Source organism: Schistocerca gregaria, chromosome 7 (assembly GCF_023897955.1).
Source record: "Schistocerca gregaria isolate iqSchGreg1 chromosome 7, iqSchGreg1.2, whole genome shotgun sequence".
Taxonomy (NCBI): Eukaryota; Metazoa; Arthropoda; class Insecta; order Orthoptera; family Acrididae; genus Schistocerca; species Schistocerca gregaria.
The window spans coordinates 73,354,834-73,378,902 of record NC_064926.1 but is presented as its reverse complement, the minus strand read 5'-3'; the positions used below and the strand labels follow the sequence as shown (position 1 = coordinate 73,378,902).

The 24,069-nt window shown below is 39.6% G+C and overlaps 1 protein-coding gene across 7 annotated transcripts in view; it reads left to right on the top strand.

Annotated features, from left to right (window-relative positions):
• Window positions 1–24,069, top strand: part of LOC126281772 (carboxypeptidase N subunit 2-like) — a 312,044-nt gene that overhangs the window by 28,469 nt on the left and 259,506 nt on the right. For all 7 annotated transcript variants that reach the window (XM_049980973.1, XM_049980975.1, XM_049980974.1 and 4 more), the window contains one exon: window positions 18,292–18,557. In XM_049980973.1, the coding sequence (XP_049836930.1) occupies window positions 18,316–18,557 (242 nt within the window). In that variant the 5' untranslated portion in view covers window positions 18,292–18,315. The remainder of the gene's footprint in view (window positions 1–18,291; window positions 18,558–24,069) is intronic.

Here is a 24,069-nt window from a genome sequence, read left to right as displayed (position 1 = left end):
TATGTCCTCTGAACATAGGTTCAGAAGGAAATTATCATAATTGTTGTTCATTAAGCCAAACTGTGCACTGTATAACTAACTGGCTGTTTGGACACAGTCACAAATCTGAGACTGGGTGGACCATATTATGACTGTAATCTGTGGAGATCCTGATGTATCCACACCAAAATCTTCAGGTCAACAAAAAAGGCTTGTTCTCTGTTGGATTGAGAAGTGTTGATCAGCAACAAGAAACAGGCATGTGCTACTACGATGGTTTGGGTCCAGACCAACTCCTAAAAACCTTTGCACTGCAAAGTCAGACTGACTCTGTATTGTGTAGGAGAGCATGTAAAGACTGTGCTTTGTATTTATTCATTGTGTCATAAGCACACAACATGCAACACATGGATGCACAATGTAACCAAAAAATTGTGTAAACATTGCAAATGTTAAATAACTACAGATCAGGAGATTGGCAACCTCAAGTACATTACGTTAACAAAGTATTCCATGCTTCACAAGACTGAGCTGAGGCAACACTGCAAGTAGTAGACTGAGACATGCTTAACCTCATATAGTCAGAACACGGACTTCATATGGAGACCCCATCTCTGGAGATTAGTTTTGTTCTTTGTGACATCAGAACAGAATCAGTTGGATGACTTCCAGTCTTTACTCACCAGAAGTTTAATCTGTATATTTGTATTATTGTTGTTGTGGTAGTCTTTAGTCCTGAGACTGGTTTGATGCAGCTCTCCATGCTACTCTATCCTGTGCAAGCTTCTTCATCTCCCAGTACCTACTGCAACATACATCCTTCTGAATCTGCTTACTGTATTCATCTCTTGGTCTCCCTCTACGATTTTTACCCTCCACCCTGCCCTCCAATACTAAATTTGTGATCCCTTGATGCCTCAGAACATGTCCTACCAACCAATCCCCTCTTCTAGTCAAGTTGTGCCACAAATTTCTCTTCTCCCCAATCCTATTCAATATCTCCTCATTAGTTATGTGATCTACCCATCTAATCTTCCGCATTCTTCTGCAGCACCACATTTCAAAAGCTTCTATTCTCTTCTTGTCCACACTGTTTATTGTCTATGTTTCCCTTCCATACATGGCTAAACTCCATACAAATACTTTCAGAAAAGACTTCCTGACACTTAAATCTATACTCAATGTTAACAAATTTCTCTTCTTCAGAAACTCTTTCCTTGCCATTGCCAGTCTGAATTTTATATCCTCTCTACTTCGACCATCATCAGTTATTTTGCTCCCCAAATAGCAAAACTCCTTTACTACTTTAAGTGTCTCATTTCCTAATCTAATTCCCTCAGCATCACCCGAGTTAACTCGACTACATTCCATTGTCCTCATTTTGCTTTTGTTGATGTTCTTGTATTATTAATGAACTGTAACTACACTGCTTAGTACTATTTGTGACTATGCCTGCTAAATTCAACCAAGTGAACTGGAAAGAAAGCTGCCACTTTGAAAACAGACTCGAGAATTATGCTACATATCTGCTCTTTATCTTCTATTGCTAACTTAGTATTTACTTGACTAAATTGTAATTTAGAAATACTATACTTACCCATATCTTTAAATGCTTGAGTCATGTTTACAGTACAGGGCTATTACAAATGATTGAAGCGATTTCATAAATTCACTGTAGCTCCATTCATTGACATATGGTCACGACACACTACAGATACGTAGAAAAACTCATAAAGTTTTGTTCAGCTGAAGCCGCACTTCAGGTTTCTGCTGCCAGAGCGCTCGAGAGCGCAGTGAGACAAAATGGCGACAGGAGCCGAGAAAGCGTTAAGTCGTGCTTGAAATGCACTCACATCAGTCAGTCATAACAGTGCAACGACACTTCAGGACGAAGTTCAACAAAGATCCACCAACTGCTAACTCCATTCGGCGATGGTATGCGCAGTTTAAAGCTTCTGGATGCCTCTGTAAGGGGAAATCAATGGGTCGGTCTGCAGTGATCGAAGAAATGGTTGAACGCGTGCAGGCAAGTTTCACGCGTAGCCCGCGGAAGTCGACGAATAAAGCAAGCAGGGAGCTAAATGTATCGCAGCTGATGGTTTGGAAAATCTTACAGAAAAGGCTAAAGCAGAAGCCTTACTGTTTACAATTGCTACAAGCCCTGACACCCGATGACAAAGTCAAACACTTTGAATTTTCGGCCCGGTTGCAACAGCTCATGGAAGAGGATGCGTTCAGTGCGAAACTTGTTTTCAGTGATGAAGCAACATTTTTTTCTTAATGGTGAAGTGAACAGACACAATGTGCGAATCTGGGCGGTAGAGAATCCTCACGCATTCTTGCAGCAAATTCGCAATTCACCAAAAGTTAACATGTTTTGTACAATCTCAAGGTTTAAAGTTTATGGCCCCTTTTTCTTCTGCGAAAAAAACGCTACAGGACGTGTGTATCTGGACATGATGGAAAATTGGCTCATGCCACAACTGGAGACCGGCAGCGCCGACTTCATCTTTCAACAGGATGGTGCTCCACCGCACTTCCATCATGATGTTCGACATTTCTTAAACAGGAGATTGGAAAACCGATGGATCGGTCGTGGTGGAGATCATGATCAGTAATTCATGTCATGGCCTCCACGCTCTCCCGACTTAACCCTATGCGATTTCTTTCTGTGGGGTTATGTGAAAGATTCAGTGTTTAAACCTCCTCTACCAAGAAATGTGCCAGAACTGCGAGCTTGCATCAACGATGCTTTCAAACTCATTGATGGGGACATGCTGTGCCGAGTGTGGGAGGAACTTGATTATCGGCTTGATGTTGGCGAATCACTAAAGGGGCACATATCGGACATTTGTGAATGCCTAAAAAAAGTTTTTGAGTTTTTGTATGTGTGTGTGCAAAGCATTGTGAAAATTTCTCAAATAATAAAGTTATTGTAGAGCTGCGAAATCGCTTCAGTCATTTGTAATAACCCTGTACATTGCTTCTTTAGATGCATATTTACATGAACACTGTTGCTGTTGCTGGAATAACTGTGAATGTTCTTGCTGGTAACTGAACAAAGGAAACAAAGGATAAGCTTCTGATATTGTTACTTTGGTCTTCTCTATTTTGCTTTACATATTATTGAATGTCAGGGGGTGCAGTTCCAGAGAGACAACATGACTTCTCCAGAAGAGTAGCAGGGCGCTAATGATCATTGTAGTTGTGCGCCCTAAAACCACAAAAAAAAAAAAAAAAAAAAAAAAAAAAACAGAAGAGTAGGCTATAGGCAACCAGTGATGATCACCATGTTGTTCATAGCTATATCCACTGCTGTGCTATGGTGAGATCTACACCATACAGGGCATGTTTAATCAGTGGTAGACTAGCACAAAGCTAATGCAGAAGTGCCCACAGTTTCTGCTCGTGTTTCCCAAGTTGTTCCTGTCAGTTTATGCACAGCATTACTTCTGGCAGCCACTTCTATCTTTTTTTCTCTTATAGTAGTGCTTAAAAGACAAGGTGTAGTATTCTGTAGTGGCGCACCTTTCCATATCTCCCTGTTCCCCAGATAAAAAACACATGTAAGTTGCTGTATCAGAAAATCTATACATCTATGGGGAACTATCAAGCTGATTTCAGGGAGAGATTGAAGATGCTGTACAGCTGCAGTGATAAAGAGTGGCAATCTACGAACCAGGTCCAGAATTGACACACAAGCACCAGTGGAATGCCTTTCACTGTGATACAAGGGTTAGTTTTACATCACTTTCACTAATGATGAAATTTACAATCGTCTGTACACATCCATTACTCCTGAGATCTAGATTCTAAGGTGTCTACAGCAAATTACACTGCAACAGGCAATGCCAAAATTCATCATGACTTGTGACACCTGACAGCTGGATAAGGAAATGTTCATATACATTTTGGACTTAATATGAGAAGTGGAGCTATTTTTCATGCCCCAGAAAGAGAACTATTAGCTGTACTACTTATATCTGGGAGATGAAGTTTTCAAATCCCTCTAGTTCCATCCTAATTTAGGTCTTTCAGGCTTTCCTTAAGCACATGAGGTGCACGCTGGGATGTTTCCTTACAGAAGGTACAATCAGTTTCCTTCTCCATCATTATTGAGTCTGAAATTGTTCTCCATCTGTACATCTACATTTATACTCTGCAAGCCACCCCATGGTGTGTGGTGGAGGACACTATATGTGCCACTGTCATTACCTCCCTTCCCTGTTCTAGTCGCAGATGGTTTGCGGGGAGAAAGACTGCTGGAAAGCCTCTGTGCATGCTCGAATCTCTCTAATTTTACATTTGTGATCTCCTTGGGAGGTATAAGTAGGGGGAAGCAGTATATTCGATACCTCATCCAGAAATGCACCCTCTCAAAACCTGGACAGCAAGCTACACTGCGATCAGAGTGCCTCTCTTGCAGAGTCTGCCACTTGAGTTTGCTAAACACCTCTGTAACACTATCACACTTACCAAATATCCCTGTGATGAAACATGCTGCCCTCCTTTGAACAAATCCCACACTGATGAACAATACTCAAGTATAGGTCGAACAAGTGTTTTGTAAGCCACCCCCTTTGTTGATGGAATACATTTCCTAAGGACTCTCTCAATGAATCTCAACTTGCATTTCAATGCAGTTTTCTAATGCTGCAACTTCTCTGTATACTACAGCACCATCCACGAAAAGCCGCATGGAACTTCCGACACTATCTAGTAGTAACTTAATGCTGGCTGATATTATAATCTCTCTTTCTTTCCTGCATATCCATTCAGGGATATACCACATTGTATTGTTCAGTAATTTTGTCGTCAGTGTCTGCATAGAGAATGCACTGAAGAAAGTAGTGTTAACTATCATCTTTCCTGGATATTGGAGTCTAGAAAGCTCCTTTGTGGTAAGCTCAGGAAATATCATTCCACACTTGATAACATGGTCCCACTGGATGTGGGTTTACTGTCTTGTCTTAATTTTGAATAGTATTATGATACTAACCAGAGAGTCATAGTATCCTAGAACAGCTCCAGGAAAGAAGCTTCTGGAGGCATCTCATGTTCATTCCACACTTATTTTCTTAAAACTGCATTACATAATGCATCAGTTATCCCCAGACAAATCAGTCTTTCAATCTGTGTTCATCAAAAGAGAGCCTATTCAATGACCCTTCTTTGTAAAGGGTTTTTCTATTCTTTTGCTTTTCCTTCAATCTCTCTATGCTGACACATCACTTATAGCTGACAAATGTGGGGTAGAAACAGTTGATGGTAAAATTGTCTTCAAGTCTTAGATTAAGAAATTTGTGTGTGTGCGTTTTAACTTTTATGTGATGGACTTTGGTACTCTTTACAAAATATATATCTATTGGTCATGTACGATGAGTTAAAACTGTGTGTCACTCTGATATTCAAACCCAGATCCTTGTTTTCGCAGGCAGTGCACCACCAATTGGAATATATGTCTCACAGAGTGACTCAAGACTTGAACCTGCCACAGACTTCTTCCCTGTTTTTTGGAACCTGCACTTTGGGAGAACCTTAACAAACACAATTTACACTGTATAAGCAATCATTGTCACTAACAATTTACAGATTCATATCTGAGAAGTAGCAAGTGTAAGCTACAAAACTGGTGTCCAGTCTAAAAGTGCAATATATCCTAGATTAGTATCCATGTTAAAAGTATGTATGTCTTTCCCCATGTTGACCAATTATGACCATCTCATTATCAGTTTGAGTTAGTGCTTTGTAGAAGATGTTACTTACACCATTCCTCAAACTTCATGGCAGATGAAAACTGTGTGCTATACTGGGACTTCAGTCCAAAACATTGCCTTTTGACGGCAATAATCTTAAAGGCTGAGCTATCCAAGCTTGACTCAAAACCATACCTCACAGCTTAACTTCCACAGTACCTGTCTCCTATCCTCCAAACTTCTTGGAAGTTGTCCTGCTGGACTAGCACTCCAGGAAGAAAGTGTACTGCAGAGGATTGCGCTAGCCACAGCTTTGGTTACTGTCTACAGAATGAATCTCTCAGTCTGCAGTATGTCTGTAACTTCCTGACACATTATAAATAAGTACTGGACCAGAGCTCAAACGCAGAACCAATGTCTACACCTACATCCATATTCCATAAGCCATCTTACAGCATGCTTTGTGTACCTCTGTTATGTCCCCCGTTTTCCTGTTCTGATCACAAATGGTTTGTGGGAAGAATAACTGTAAGCCTCTTTGTGAGTTCAGAAATTATACCTTCATGGTCTTTCCACAAGATATATGTAGGAAGAAGCAATATCTAAGATGGAAAGTGAAATGGGACCTCTTGTTGGGAAAGTAGAATTTTCAATACAAGCATAAATGTTCAGTAATGTGTAAAATATCTGTTTTAATTTTTTTGTACAGGTATATTGTAGTAATTTATTTCATTCTGTACATGTTCATACCAATTTGAAAGTTGTTTGAATCAAACAGCAGTAACTAATATCATTAAAAGCAGCTGATATCAGTCTTCTGAAAAAGGATCTCTCGTTGTTATGAGAAATCTCACAGCTGTGTGTACTGTGCTTAACAAAATAGTATCTCCTAAATCTTATAGGCATTTTAAGAAGCTCACAGTAGCTTTGTATAAAAGAAGAAACTTTCATGAATACCATAATGCCAAACAAGACAAGTGGTCTCTTTTTGTAAGAGATTTATAAATGCCTGCAGATGTTACCAATTTGCAGTTGGCAGAACCCTAAATGCTGGCTGACAGCTGATGTTACTATAACAACAAAAACCCACACATACAACACATGTTAACTCCGCTTTTGCTGCTAGAAATGAAAAAGGTGAAGTTGCTGTGAATGCATAGGAATGACTAAATGTCTTGAAGAACGGTAATGCAAACAAAGTACCTCACATAATGAAATATATCCACTTTGAGTTCATCACTAGCTATAAAGCTAGGGTACATTGCAAAATGGCCATTGATGGAAATGAGTTTGTCTACTGCATCTTTTCCAAAAGAAATGGATCAGTTGGGTTTCCTGGTGAAATAATTCCAATAAAAAATTAACTTATTATGAACATCAGGATCTATTTCAAAGACGAATACAAAGACATTCTGTATTCTAAAATAGAACCAGAAATGAAACCAGATCCTCAAGTCAATGACAGTAAGAATCCTGAGGAAGAACCTCACGAGCCACATGTTCCAGAACCAAAGAAGAGGTGAAAATGCTGTTAGTGAACGATACAAAGACATTCTGTATCCTAAAGTAGAACCAGAAATGAAACCAGATCCTCAAGTCAATGACAGTAAGAATCCTGAGGAAGAACCTTACGAGCCAAATGTTCCAGAACCAAATGTGAAAATGCTGTTAGTGAATGATCTTGAACCCCCTTCAGACACAAGTATTTTGGAAGTAGAAAATCCAATACTTTTGCAGTCATAAAATATGGGATTTCTATAATCTATTTTTGGAAGTTCAGTATTTTAGGTGGTTGTAGGCCTGCTAACCCATTAGCACCCTATTTATTCTTAGTACATATATATTCTGTAGTTCTGAAATACTGTGTCCTGGCAACCCAATTTATGGAACTATGAAGAAATTTTTGTTCACTTGTTGCCAAAATGTAAAATTTTTGGCCGTCCTTATTTGTGGATGCTTGGCACTTGGCTATTGTTTTGTTATTACATTGCTTACTAAGGAAAATGATAAAGGATAAAGAAATTGCTAGTAATAAACTCAAAATAACATTTAAAAACAATTATTTATTTTACAATAAGTAACATTTACAAATCTTTTAACTTAAAAATTCTCCAAAACTGAAATTACGTTAAGACCTGATATGATATTTGGAAAAGCATTCCATACTGACAGAACATTACACTTCCCACAATATGTTTTCAGCTATCCTTTGCAGTTTTCATCTGGCACTGTCTTTGCTTTTTCTGTTTCTGAATGGCGTGCAGTTTCTGATCATACCCATACCCGGTACATTGCTCCTGAAAGGTGAAATGAGTTTTCTTGGTCTTCCCTTAGCTACCTCATTTCGAGACCTTTCTTCAGGTATGTTTTCATAATCTGTGTTCTTTCACTGAAAGTTCCTTCATTGCATCTCTTGAAAGCCAAGAATGCATTCACGACAGTCATATTTATCACCCTTGTAAAAAGTCATCAGAACCACTTTTTATCACACACTGCAATATATGTTTCTCCATTAGTCAAGTGTGAGGATCCCCCCCCCCCCCCCCCCGATTTCCCCCCCCCCCCCCCAATGAAATTCTTGTATATATTCAACGCATGTGGTTGTGGAACAATGACATTTTCTTTTTCGGATGAATTCCAATGTTGGACTTTTACGGTAGGAAACACAGTGCCGAAATTAGTTGCTAATGTGACACACTTGTCATTCCATTTACTGATCGAAACTTCCTTCTTTCTATAAAATTTGAGCACTAGAGCTCAAACACCTGGTCACGTGTGTGTGAGCTGTGCTTGTGTGTTTTCAAACAATGGAAACACTAGGTTGGAATATCAACAATATTAAGAAAAGGATAGATTGCTATTCACTGTAAAGGTGATACGTTGAGTTGCTGACAGGCACAACAAAAAGACTGTTACACTCTTAGCTTTCAGCTAAAAACTATGTGTGGTTTCAGTTGTCTGAGACAGCAGACGTGTGTGCAAGTTGCGTTTGCCTGTGTGTGTGTGTGTGTGTGTGTGTGTGTGTGTGTGTGTGTGTGTGTGTGTGTGTGTATTTCTGACAAAAGCCTTAATGACCGAAGGCTATAATTGTGTGAATCTTTTTGTTGTGCCTATCGCAACTCAGAATCTCCGCTATATGGTGAGTAGCAACTTTCCTTCTCTAATATTGTTACAGTTCGTCCTGGATTTTCCACAGTTTGAAAATCATAACAACATTGCTGAGCTATGCACATGGCTTAAAAACACTAGTTATCTGATAATCACTACCCATAGAGTTCTGATCTAATTCAGACAGTTCCCTATCAGAACTACTTCCTAGCAGAAGGATCTCCTTGATTTTTTTAACCATCTGGCTAATAACCTTAACTTGCATTTTTCTCTCTGTGTTGTCAGAGTGTTCTTGAACTACACATTTTTGTCTACAATCTCTAGAGCAGTGTAAGTATTGGAGACATGTAGACTGAAGTTGGCAGACTAGGTGTATCTTTTGCCCAATCTGACTGGTTTGAATACAGTCCAGTCACCTACCTTGTTCCTAATTTCACTTCTGCCATTTGCAGCTCTCAGTTGTTTTAATTCTGCGTGTGCTGTGGCCAAATCAACATTGAATTTCAAGATTAGCTGCTCTTTCTCTGTATTCATGGAACAAGAGGCACAACTAATTCAGCGTCAACTAGCAGGCTAGTAAACACTCGTGTTTTCTGTCTTCTTTTATGGTTGCAAAACATGGACACTCAAGGCCAGAGACAAACAGTGCATTGATGTGTTTGAGCTTTGGTGTTGGTGTAGGATGCTATGCATAAAATGGACTGACAGAACAACAAATCAGTCCATTATTGAACAACTCGATATCTCCAGATGCCTTTCTTCTTGAGTCACCAAAAATTTTTCCAGTTCTTTGACCTTATTGTCAGAAGAGATGGAGAAAATCTAGAGAAAATAATCTTGCAAGGAAAGATCATGGACACGAGATCAAGAGGAAGAGCAGCAAGCAGATGGAGAGATCAAATCAAGATCATCTCCAGTCTACCTCTTCAGCAGGCACCAAGAGAAGCTGGTAACCATCTGGGATGGAGAAGCTTGGTTCATGGGATCACGATGCTCAGCAATGAGCGCAATGACTTATGATCATGAATTCAGTGCCAATGGCTGGCCACATATTCATCCAGGCTGTTGACTTCACAGCAGCCAATATGAGAAAAGTGTACAAAGTTTTCACACTGCGACTGTTCCTCACTGCTCTGTGGCAGTTTTCACACTTATTATGCTAAATAAAAAATTGCAGTTATGTGTCTTTGCACAGTTTTATTTAATAAAAACAGTTGACATATGAGACCAGTACATAATTTATAGAAGGAACCTGTGTATATTGTTTACTAATGCTACTGTAGAGCTGAATATTACGTTGCTAGATATTTACTGTAAAATATGATGTTTTTTGTATGTGAGTGAACTACTAGTAGAGCAGAGACTGACATCAGATTAAGTTGTGTTCAGTACACAAGTATAAAGTGAACAAAGCTTTTAGTAAAACATAGTAACACAATTTGTTATTTTCATCCTCTAAATTGATAAAAATATTGCAGCTGTTCTATGTAAATAAATAATATTCACTTATTTATTCACCACTGATAATGTACATGATATGGATTTTGATAGGTATCCTTGTTCCATATTTGTGGATTGAATTTCTGTATACAGACTGTTATTTATGACAATATTACAGTAAGTACTTAACTTTGTTGTCCTTAGAACTCTAACTGCTGTCACTATTTGACACCTGATTAATGTAAACACATATATGCTAACATGTCTACAGCCACAGATGCACTAAAATTAAACATCAATCACTTTGACAGCACCATTTTAATCACTGAAATATCAGAATTTAGCAGTTCTATCCATGTCAGCATTTCCAGTGTAACCAAGTGACTGTTGTCATACAGAAAGGTCATAAAATAATGGCATCAAATGTGTTTAAAATGTATAACAACAAACAGACATCGGGTATATGGGCCTATCGTTATGTGCCTCTGTTGAATGATACTTCTTAAAAATGGAAATGACTTACACATATTTCCAGTCACTATGAACACGCATAACTTCTCCAGCAACCTATGGTAGACTGCTGCAAGAAGAGGAACAATTCTTTTGCATACTTCATGTAGAATTATATAAGTGTACCATCCAGCACATTTACTGTTGCTGATCTGAGCAATTATAGTTGATTTTCTATCTTGCAGTTACTTATTTTGCAGTCTGTCATTCTGGTGTTTTGTAGCAATTGGAGAACCAACAGTATGATCTTCCTCAATGAGACAATTTTTGAAAAAGTAATTTAATGTTTTGGCCTTCTCTCTGTCATCCTCTGTTTTGATATCATTATGGTCTGTAGAGATGGCTTTGATCCATTCACTGATTTAACATAATACATGAATGTCTTAGGATTTCCTGTCAAATTGGAAGAGAGAATTTTACTTTCAAATTCATGGGATGCTTCATCCTTAGTTCTCTCTTTCCTAATTTTGATTGTGTTCAGTTTCTATTTGTCTAGGAGGCTTTGGCTGTATTTAAATCTGCCATGAAGCTCTCTTTGGTTCTGGAGGAGTGGTCTAACCCAGCCGTTGAACAATGGGTGGTCTTTTCCATCCCTCATAACTTCTTTTAGCAAATGTCTGTCTGGTGAATATTGTACTTTGTCCTTTTATACAAAACATTTTCAGCCTTGTGTATGAATGTTTCATTTGGACTGCTCAGCTGATTTAAAATCTGTTCTTGTCACACTTACAAAGCAGAAATAACTTCCTACCTTTCTACATTCCTATTTACTCTCCTAATCAGTTGTACTATAATGGCCTTGTTATCACTGATTCCCTGACACAAGTTATCTGAGTCAAAAAGTTGCAACCAGCGAGGTGGAACAGTGGTTATTACTCTTGACTCACAGTGGGGAGGAAAGCAGTTAAACTCCCTGTCTGGCAACCTAGATCTAGGGTTTCTGTAATTTCTCTAAGTTGCTCCAGGCAGAATGGTTCCTTTGAAAAGGGTGTGGCTAATTCCCTTCCCCATCTTTTTGTAATCTGAGCTTGTGCTCCTTCTCTAATAACTGTGGAAATACTTCTCCATCCTGAAAAACCCACATGTGTGTTCCACACATACTTTTCTACCCTAGTAACCACTTACTGTGTGTGTAGGGCATGCCCAACCTACAGTTCCACACTCAATAGTAAAGGTTTAAAGATCAGCATCTGAGATCATCAAATAATTGTTTGAGCCTCTGGTTTATGCCTTCCACTTGTCTCCAAACAAGTGGACCATGATCAGCATGAAATATGCTGCAAAACAATACCATGGCTTTCAGCCTGCATGTGAGGCTAGCTGTCTTCACCAAAGCTACAAGCCACCTGTAGTAACTGAAGATTGCCTCTGAAACCAGGTGGCAGTATTCATACAAGCTGATATGAGTCATTTTCAGCCAGATGCACCCAGTCCACCACATAGCCTCCATCAGAACGTTCTCTACGTATCAGTTGAGACCCACTGGCAAGCATCCAGATGCCTTTTTTGGACAGTACACTTACTGGCAGATTTTTTGGTGGGACATCAGCCTTCTGGGTGGTTTGATGCAGCCTTCTCTGAATTCCTCTCCTCTGCCAACCTCTTCATCTCACAATAGCACTTGCTCCCAATGACCTTAATTATTTGTTGGATATATTCCAATCCCTGTCTTTCCCAACAGTTTTTACAGCCTGCAGCTCCCTCTAGTACCATGCAAGTTATTCCTTGACGTAATAACACATGTCCTATCATTCCTCACTGTTATTTCTGTCAATGTCTTCCACATGTTCCTTTGCTCACTGATTCTGCAGAGAACCTCATCATTTCTTATCTTATCAGCCCATATGATTTTCAACACCTCTCAATAGCATCACATGTCAAATGAATCGGCTCTCTTCTTTTCCATTTTTTTCCATTGGCCATATTTCACTACCATACAATTCTGTGCTCCAAATGTACATTCTCAGAAATTTCTTCCTCAAAGTAAGACTGATATTTGACTCTGCCAGACCTCTTTTGGGTAGCAGTGTTGTCTTTGCCTGCATAGTCTTCTTTTTATGTACTCCTTGCTTTATCTGTTAGGTGTCATTTTACTGCCGAGGTAGCAGAATTCCTTTGCTTTGTCTACTTCATGGCCCCCAATTTTGGTGTTCATGTTTCTATGGCTTCTCATTACTTGTGTCTTTCTTTGGTTTGCTCTCAATTCAGACATCTACATCTACATCTACATGATTACTCTGCATTTCACATTTAAGTGCTTGGCAGAGGGTTCATCGAACCAGTATCATACTCTCTCTCTACCATTCCACTCCCGCACAGCGCGCGGGAAAAACGAACACCTAAACCTTTCTGTTCAAACTCTGATTTCTCTTATTTTATTTTGATGATCATTCCTACCTATGTAGGTTGGGCTCAACAAAATGTTTTTGCATTCAGAAGAGAAAGTTGGTGACTGAAATTTCGTAAATAGATCTCGCCATGATGAAAAATGTCTTTGCCTTAATGACTTCCATCCCAACACGCGTATCATACCTGCCACACTCTCTCCCCTATTACGTGATAATACAAAATGAGCTGCCCCTTTTTAGCACCCTTTCGATGTCCTCCGTCAATCCCACCTGGTAAGGATCCCACAAGGCGCAGCAATATTCTAACAGAGGAAGAACAAGTGTAGTGTAAGTTGTCTCTTTAGTGGACTTTTTGCATCTTCTAAGTGTTCTGCCAATGAAACGCAATCTTTGGCTCGCCTTCCCCACAATATTATCTATGTGGTCTTTCCAACTGGAGTTGTTCGTAATTTTAACACCCAGGTACTTAGTTGAATTGACAGCCTTGAGAATTGTACTATTTATCGAGTAATCGAATTCCAATGGATTTCCTTTGGAACTCACATGGATCACCTCACACTTTTCAATATTTAGCATCAACTGCCACCTACCACACCATACAGCAATCTGTTCTAAATCGCTTTCAGACTGATACTGGTCTTCGGATGACCTTACTAGACGGTAAATTACATCATCATCTGCAAACAACCTAAGAGAACTGCTCAGATTGTCACACAGGTCATTTATATAGATCAGGAACAGCAGAGGTCCCAGGACGCTTCCCTGGGGAACACCTGATATCACTTCAGTTTTACTCAATGATTTGCCATCTATTACTACAAACTGCAACTTTCCTGACAGGAAATCTCGAATCCAGTCACACAACTGAGACGATACCTCATAGGCCCACAGCTTGATTAGAAATCGCTTGTGAGGAACAGTGTCAAAAGCTTTCTGGAAATCTAAAAATACAGTATCAACTTGAGATCCCCTGCCAATAGCGGCCATTACTTCGTGCGAATAAAGTTCTAGCTCCGTTGCACAAGAACGATGTTTTCTGAAACCATGCGGATTGTATCAATAGATCGTTCCCTTTGAGGTAATTCATAATGTTTGAATACAGTATATGCACCAAAACCCTACTGCAAACCAACGTCAATAATATAGGTCTGTAGTTTGATCGATTACTCCTACTACCCTTCTTAAACACTGGTGTGACCTGCACAATTTTCCAATCTGTAGGTACAGATCAATCGGTGAGTGAGCAGTTGTATATGATTGCTAAGTAGGGAGCTATTGTATCAGCGTAATCGGTATACAATCTGGACCTGAAGACTTGCCGGTATCAAGCGATTTCAGTTGCTTCGCAACCCCTAAGGTATCTACTTCTAAGAAACTCATGCTAGCTGCTGTTTGTGTTTCAAATTCTGGAATATTCCATTCGTCTTCCCTGGTGAAGGAAATTCGGAAAACTGTGTTCAATAACTCCGCTTTAGCGGCACAGTCGTTGCTAACAGTACCATCGGCACTGCACATCGAAGGTATTGACTGCGTCTTGCCGCTTGTGTACTTTACATACGACTAGAATTTCTTTGAATTTTCTACCAAATTTTGAGACAATGTTTCGTTGTGGAACCTATTAAAGGCATCTTGCATTGAAGTCTGTGCCAAATTTCGTGCGTCTGTAATCTGCAACAGCGTTTGGACCTGTTTTGTGTACCATGGGGGATCAGTTCCATCTCTTAACAATTTATGAGGTATGAATCTGTCAATTGCTGTTGCTACTATATCTTTGAATTTGAGCCACATCTCGTCTACATTTGCCTAGTCAGTTCAGAAGGAATGGAGATTGTGTCTTAGGAAGGCTTCTAGTGACACTTTGTCCGCTTTTTTATATAAAATTATTTTGCGTTTGTTTCTGGTGGATTTGTAAGAAATGGTATTGATCCTAGCTACAACGACCTTGTGATCACTAATCCCTGTATCAGTCATGATGCTCTCTATTAGCTCTGGATTGTTTGTGGCTAAGAGGTCAAGTGTGTTTTCGCAACCATTTACAGTTCGTGTGGGTTCGTGGACTAACTGCTCGAAGCAGTTAGGAGTTTGGAGAAAGCATTTAGGACAATCTTGGAAGATGTTTTTCTGCCTACCACAAGTTTTGAACAAGTATTTTTGCCAACATATCGAGGGATGGTTGAGGTCCCCTCCAACTATAACTGTATGAGTGGGGTATTTATTTGTTACGAGACTCCGATTTTCTCTGAACTGTTCAGCAACTATATCATTGGACTCTGGGAGTCGGTAGAAGGAGCCAATTATTAACTTAGTTTGGCTGTTAACTATAACCTCCACCCATACCAATTTGCACGGAGTATCTACTTTGACTTCACTACAAGATAAACCACTACTGACAGACACACACACTCCACCAGAGTGTGTGCTCATTAAACTGTTCATGCCATTCAACATGTCCTGCATTTCTTCCTTGCTTTCATTGAGGATACAATGCATCAGTCAAACATATCATTTATATCCTTTCATTCAAACAATGGAAAAGCTAGGATGGAATGTAGCAATATTATGAAAAGGAAAGTTGCTACTCACCATATACTCGAGATACTGAGTCGCAGATAGATACAACAAAAAGACTGTCACAAATAAAGCTGTCAGTCAGTAAAGCCTTTGTCAAAAGTAGACAACAGACACACATACACACTCATGCAAATGCATCTCTCACACATATACATGACCATGACTGCTGTCTCAGGCAACTGAGGCCCCACTGCGAGCAGCAGCACCGGTGCATGATGGGAGTGGTGACAAGGGGGGGGGGGGGGATGTAGCAAAAAGGAGAGAAGTAAAAAGACTGGTGTTATCATGGAATGAGGGCTGTGTAGTGATGGAATAGGAACAGGGAATGGGCTGGGCGGGTAAGGACAGTGACTAATGACTTTTATACTAAATTTTAAATCAAACAGCGGAAACTCCAGGCAGGAAAATTCAACATTGTGTGGGATGCAAGCAGAAATCTGGATGGGGGGTGGGAGGGGAAGGGGAAGGGATAACAGTGTACTGGTGGGGAGAGAGATGAACACTTCTGGTGGAGTGTGCAGGGACTAGACAGCCAACAGGTGCAGTGTCAGGAGATTGTGGGTCAGGGAGGTGGGGAAAAAAGAACAAAACAGAAAGAGGAGCAGGGAAAGATGAGTGGATGCATTGGCAGAGTGCTGCACATAAACAGGGTGGGAGATGGAAATGGGAAGGAGATGATAGGACAGAGGGGGTAGAAACTGTTGGGTGGGGTGTGTGGGGACAATATGTTACTATAGGATAATTATAGGAGCGGAGAACGTTTTGTAAGAATAACTCTCATCTGTGCAGTTCAGAAAAACTGTTGGTGGAGGGAAGGATCCAGATGGCTTGGTTAGTGAAGCAGCCACTGAAATCAAGTGTGTTATGTTCAGATACATGTTGTGCCACAGGATGGTCTACTTTGGTCTTGGTCACAGTTTGGTGATGGCCTTTCATTCTGGTGGACAGCTGTTTGATTACCATACCAAAATAAAAAGCTGTGAAATGATTGCGGCAGAGTTGGTAAATGACATGGCTGCTTTCATAGGTGGCCTGGCCCCTGATGTGGTAGGATAAACCTGTGACAGGACTGGAATAGGAAGTGCAGGGTGGGTGGATTGGGCAGGTTTTACACCTGGGTATTCCACAGTGATATGATCCTTGTGGCAAGGGGTTGGGTATGGGAGTGACATGGGGATGGACTAAGAAGTTGTGGAGGTTGAGTGGGTGATGGAATACCACTTTAGGAGGTGTGAGAAGTATATTGGATATGACGTCCCTCACTTCAGGGCACAATGGTAGGTAATCAAAGCCCTGGTGAAAGATGTGTTGATACTGGGAGATGAAGGGGTTACTCCTTTGTGGCTGGTTTTTTGGGGTGGTGGGAGGATTGCGGATGTGAGAGGAAATGGCACTGGAGATCTGTTTATGGACTAGGCCTTGGGGATATTGCCTGTGCACGTGTTGTTATTGGATCCTGAATTTCCATTGTTTGATTTTATTCCAGTAAATAGCTTTTCTTTGTCTCCTTTATGTAATGGGAATCAGGCCAAACATAGTAGCAAATTATATGACTACAGTGAGTTTGAAGTTCATCATGAGCTGAAAGTATTAACATTATGCCCGACAGAAAAGAAATATTAAAGAATGGAAAATCCAGGATGCAATAATGATAATTTTATTAAAAGGATAGATTGCTACTCACTATATGAAATGTGTGGTGAGTCACAGACAGGCACAACAAAATTAGTGCTATACATTGAAGCTTATGGCCAAAGGCCTTCTTCTAATGTAGAAAACACAAACACCTTCATGCAGGTGCATCTGACACACTTGTGACCACTCTTGGTCATTGATGTTCATGTGTGTGAGAATCATGCTTGTGTAAATGTGTTAGTGTTTTCTACTTTAGAAGGAGGTCTTTTAGCTGAAAGCTTAAACATATAGCACTATTTCTGTTGTGTCTGTCTGAGAGTCAACGTTTTTGCTGTTTGGTGAGTAGCAATCTGTCCTTTTCATAGTATTATAGAAAAGAATATTTATTACCTACTGCTGAAACTGGAGAAATTGGTGCAAGTCTTGCAGACATTAAGGTGTAAACTCAGATTTGTAGCTATTGTGAAAGCAGTTATTAATGGGTAAAGTAGCCTTAAAGGAAATATAAACAGTGTATGTAGGTGCTGAAGATATGGAAAATTAATGCTGATGGAATACAGGAGACATATGTACAAAATAAGTTGTTAGTAGCTAACAATGGACTAGTATTTGTGATTGGAATACATATTTTAGATGCTGAATCATGGTCACAACTACCGTTACTTCTGACTCCTTTCCTACACCTATTACTCCTCCTAGTCCACAGTTCAAGATAACTTTTGTTTATTTAAGCACTAGCATATCTTCCTATTCCTTGTTTTCATTTTTATCTGCCTCCTTCTTCTAATGAAAGAAGGAACGCAAAAGGTTCAGCACAGCTTTGTCTTCTTGTTTTCATCTTCATGTCTGTAGACTATAAATAATCTGCATGTATGCAGTACAGATGTGTTGGTGTTAATGTGTGCAATAAACTGAATTTGTAAAACAAGTAAACTGGACTTTTAAGTTGTACAATTTTTTGTTATCTGTGCTTCATTTTAATACACTTACCTGTTTATTTCTAGTAATCTGTGTTGGCACTGAGAATAATGGGTGTACAAGTGACATTTTTATTTTTGGTGGTCTCAGTTGTGAGAGCACAGGCAAAAGTTGGCAATGGAGAAGCTGCCTCAGCCTGGGCATCCAAACTTGATACCGAGATACCAGCTTATTGTAATGTGCCACCAAAACAAGACTGGAACATAGTATCATATTCTGACAAGCATGGGGACATGGTGCCATCTTTGGACTCAAGTGCAATCTCACTTGACAAACTCTTTCACGTCTCATCGTAAGTAAACTGAGAAAAAGTATTTTTCTAATGTCATTCTCTATAGACTACAGTTGTTACCATGATGACTTTTTTTTTTGCACGGTGTACTGATTTTTAAAGGTGTCCTCCATTGTGCTCCTTTCTTTCCTGCATTAGTGTAAGCTGCTTCCCCTGTCCACACCTATACGTTCCACATCTAATATGATTTTCCAGATCTTCAACTGATTTTCTTCCCTCTCTCTGACCGCACTCCTCTCACATATCTCCACCACCCGCCATTGCCGAGACAACTACTTACTCACTTTTGGCCACAGCATAAGGAGAATGGTTAGTCTGTCTCCCCCCCCCCCCCCTCTCTCTCTCTCTCTCTCTCTCTCTCTCTCTCTCTCTCTCTCTCTCTCTCTCTCTCTCTCTCTCTCTCTCTCTGTGTGTGTGTGTGTGTGTGTGTGTGTGTGTGTGTTTGTGTGTGTGTCTGTTATATGAAACTACTTAATTACCTTGATTGTAGCATCTAGAATGTCGTATATGAAGAAAGATGTGATAATGTATACTAGGTGTCAACAAGAGAGATGGTAAATCCCTTTCCATCTTGCAGCACATATTGCCTCCTCTTCAACCTTAATTTCGCTTTGCATTTCATCCCCCTTATACAGACATTTAATATATTCTTGCCATCTGTTCAAAACCTCCTGCGGTTCTTCTGCTAGAGTGCCATCCACTCTTTCTAATTCCATGTTGTTCCTCTTTCTTTTACATTCAAAAACTATCTCACTAGCCAGTCTATTCATCATTTCATACTTTTCTCTCTCTCTCTCTCTCTCTCTCTCTCTCTCTCTCTCTCTCTCTCTCTCTCTCTCTCTCCCCCCCCCTCTCTCCATTTTCCCTATTTCGTCGCATTTCTGATTCATCCATTTTTGTCTTGCTTCTTCAGTTTATCTTCTTAATTCATTATTCAGTTTCCTGTACCTCTTTTTGCCTTCTTCAGTTTCTAAATTTTTCCACTTTCTGTGCTCTTCCATCTTTTTCAACATGTTTTCTGTTATCCATTCTTTCTTGATGCTTTGGGATACTCTGATTCCTAGTACTTCTTTGGCAGAGTCGATGAGTCCTTCCCTCATTTTTATCCACTTTTCATTAACACTTTCATCAACACTGCATCTTTGCCATTTTTCCATAAATCTGTTCTCCAAATCTGATGCCTTTCCTACCTCTTTGAGTCTTTCTATGTTTAGTCCTTCGTTTACTTTACCTCTCCCGACTTTTTTTCAACTTCACTTGCATTTCTCCCATCATTAGGTTGTGGTCTGAATTTATTTCCACTCCTGGATAAGCTTTAGCATACTTCAAACAGTTTCTAAACCTTTTTTGTATCAGGATGTAGTCCAGCTGATATATTTCCCTATTCAAATTTGATATCCATGTGTAATGTCTCCTTTTGTGGTGTTCAAATAATTTGTTACCCACTACTAATGAATTTTCTTTACAGAAACTGATTAGTCATTCACCTCTCTCATTTCTTATTCCTAATCCAAATTTTCCTACTGTATCTTCATCTCTTCCTTCACCCACACTGCATTCCAGTCCCCCATGATGATAATGCAGGCATTTCTATTTTCTTTCTTGATGAGTTCTTATATTTTCTCATAATATTCTTCCACTTCCTCATCTCTGTGCTGGCTGGTTGGCATATATACCTGTATTAATACCAAATCTTTTTAACTACCCTTCAGTCGTATCATCATCAGTCTTCCATCAATGTATTGTACCTTCATTACCTTATTTTCGAACTTTTGCCCTATCAATATTTCTACTCTGTTTTCATCACTCTTGATTTCCCCTGAGTAAAAGAGTTTATAATCTCCACTTTCTATCTCCCCATTCTCTCCACATCTCATTTCACACAAACAGAGGGCATCTAATCTGTTCCTTTTCATCTCCTGTTTTGCATTCTCTAGCTTTCCTGCTCGCAGAAGTGTCCTCACATTCCATGTTCCAATCCGTATTTTTTCCTCCCTTCACTGTCCCTTTCTTCCTTTCAAATATGTCTACTCTCAATGTGTTCGCCTCCCGGAGAACCGAATGAGGGGAAGTTTTAACTCCGGAATCTTTTACATGGAGAGACATACCATGTACTGCTTGGGAATTTAATGTGGTAGTTTCCCGTTACTTTCCACATAGGCAGTAGGATGCCCAGCCTAAAGTCAGCCGCTCAACATGAGTCAGATGCTGTCTGTAGCTGCCCCTCTGGGGTTCAGTCACTACTTGTACTCTTTTTGTACCCAAAGAAAAAAAGGTGCCTCTTCTGCCAGCCCTGCCGTACCGAAGCCCATATTCTCTGCCTTCGCTGCCGTTGAGGTCTTCACCGTATCCCTTGCAAGAGGCCCTCATGAGGTACTATCACCCAGGCCAGGTGAACCAAGGTTTTTTAATGAGGTGTTACTCCTCCCCCTCCTCCTTTTCAACTGGGCTGGGGACCAGCTATGGTGGAATTGGATTGCTGATAATTAAAATATTTGCAGACTTGCAAAAGTTGAAAGTTTATGCCAAAAGTTTCACAGGCACAATAACAATGTGAACCATAAGATTTTAAAGAAATGGGCCTCCAGGAGATGAGATGCAACTATCACAACAAATTGATTGAACTTAAAAATGCAGAACTGTTCATTAATTTAGAGACAAAATGTTGTTACCGAAAGTGTTCATGAAATTTACATAACTTGTATATCTTCATTCAAGAGGTGTAGCTTCACTGCAAATACTCCTGAGGTCTTATGCTGTGCAAAACTCATTGTGTAATATGTGAAATAAAATCCAGGCATAAATTTTTCACAAAATTGCTTTATTCGCAAACAAGATGTTTGGTGGCAAAAAATATATAAACAAATTTCTACATGCTGTGTTGTTTGTTATGGTATAAAGTCAAGGCTTTTGGTGACCAGTTCTAGTTTAATCTTTCAGTAGATGTCATATTCGGTGGTTCATGTACTTCAACAATATGTACAGTATGGTAGAAATTTGGTGGTTGTTCCTTTCACAACTTTACTGCTTCGTTACCAAGTGGTATCGGTCCTTGCAGTTGTCGTGTTTTTTGAGTTACATTTGCATCTACCCATCAAACTTCAGGTGTCAAAGGGTCTTTCCAAGGTTGTATACTATCAGGATTGTCTTCTGGGTATATATCACGTATGCATGAATTACCATACTTGACTGTTACCATCTTTAAGTGACTCGAACTTGTTAAATTTTTCATTGAGTAAACCCATTTGGGTGTCGAATTTTTCAGTTCGTGAATAAAATTTAGCATCAAACTTCTCAGCTAAACATTGCATATTCTTAATTAACTGACACTGCATACTCATCATGAATTCAATAATCATATCATCTTTAAGCTCTGTAACATTTGACGTAAGATTCACACTTTCCTGTGTAACTTTGGTATTTATTGACTTCTGCATCTTACTATTTCAACTTGTACTCAGGTCTGCTTCTACTGTCACCTCCACACCAGTGACATATCACTTAAATTATGTGATTGCTCTCCTACATTTATTACATTTGTGACTCCTTCACCAAGATTTTTCTCACTCAGATTATGCGATTGCTGGTCCATAATTGGTTCCTGAGTTTCCTCCACATGAGGATTATATCCACTTTCACTCCCCTCACACATCACTTCCAAACTCTGGGTTGAATTATCTCGCACTCTCCTTATTCGGGTATACATTTTTCCTCATATCTTTATATACAGTTAAAATACCAATATCAACACATCTATCCTACTCATACCTGCGAGTATCTCATGTTAGCTGTGAGTACTTATCATTTCCAGTGAGTCGAAGCTTGTGCCTTGGGCCTGAAGTTGTTAGTATATCCATTTCAGCTATGAGTAATTATCATTTCCAGTGGGTCAAAGCTTGTGCAGTGTGCCTCAAGTTGTTAGTATATTCTTTTCTGGCCCCACATTGCAGCGCCAAATATTTTACCAATGCCTCTCCTTTTAGTCGTCTTCTTGTTTGTCCCACCTTCTTCAGATCTCTTGATGAAGAGACACAATACAATAAGTTCTGTAGTGATACAATGAAGTTACACAACAGTTGGTTATTTAACTTTTGAAACTTCCGGTTTATTGGCATTTATGGAAAGAAAAACACTCTCATACTCTCACATGTAACATTTTGTGTGTGTAATGGGACTTACTGCATCACAAATCGTGCATTAAAGTATTGCTAGGCAATGTAATCAACACGGTGATATGTGTCTCAATTAGAACTGAACCTCGATATTTTAAATAAGCTTTCGGTTCATTTTTGTTGAAATCAGTACTTGTCTCAAAATTAACTTCCAACTTAGTGCATTAAGTCAAAGTGCATGGTCAAATATTGTATGCGATTTACAGGACAGCTCGATTATGCACTGGCATGTAACGTATTTTAAATCGAGCGCACAAGTTTCAGTTTTCCCTAATGGGCTAAACGACTCTTTTGTAATAATGTGATCTTCATAAAGAAGAAAATTCCCTGCACAGTTCAAAAAACTGCACAAGTGCACTTTTGCACTCTAAGTGATAACTTGTCTCAGAGTAAAAGCTGCCCCTAAATTCACACTTTTTTTATGCACACAAAAATCAAAACACCTTTACATGAAACAGATAAATTATGGTGTGTAATTACTAATTAAACATTTCCAATTCTGAGTGAACTTCAAGAACTTGTATTTTATAATCTATAAAATTTATCGCATGAGAGAAACTATTAGTTTGCTAAAATGGATTCAGATTACAGTCGACTCATGTCTGGATGATGACGTCATGAATCGACACTTGCTTGGAACGAACAAAATACTTGTACTGAAAAATACTGTCCATTGAGTGATTTACTGACTTTTATGGCAAATTTGCTCCACTTGCATCACTACACTGACATGCCAGTCGGGAATGACAAGGAAGAGAAGGCTGTGAGAAGAAGTCAGCTAATCACATGCTGACAGATGGGCCCAACAACATTCCAAATGTACTGCATCATGTTCTTTTCACCAATGAGTGTCGCAAATGCCTTCAACCAGACAATCATCAGAGATGTGTTTGGAGGCAACCCGGCCAGGCTGAGTGCGTTAGACATACTGTCCAGAAAGTGTAGCAAGGTGGAGGTTCTCTGTTGTTTTAGGGTGGCCTTATGTGGAGCAGACGTATGCCACTTGTGGTCATGGAAGTCGCTGTAATGGCTGAACGATACATGAATGCCTTCCTCAGAATGATAGCGCAACCATATCAACAGCATACTGGCAAGGCAGTTGTCTTCATGGATGAAAATTCACACTCCATCATGCACATCTTGTGAATGACTTCCCTCAGGATAACGACATCACTCGAGTAGAGTGGCCAGCATGTTCTCCAGGCATGAACCCTATTGAACATTCTTGGGATAGATTGAAAAGGACTGTTTATGGACAACATGACCCACTAATCACTATGAGGGATCTACACTGAATCACTGTTGAGGAGTGAGATAATCTGGACCAACTGTGCCTTGAT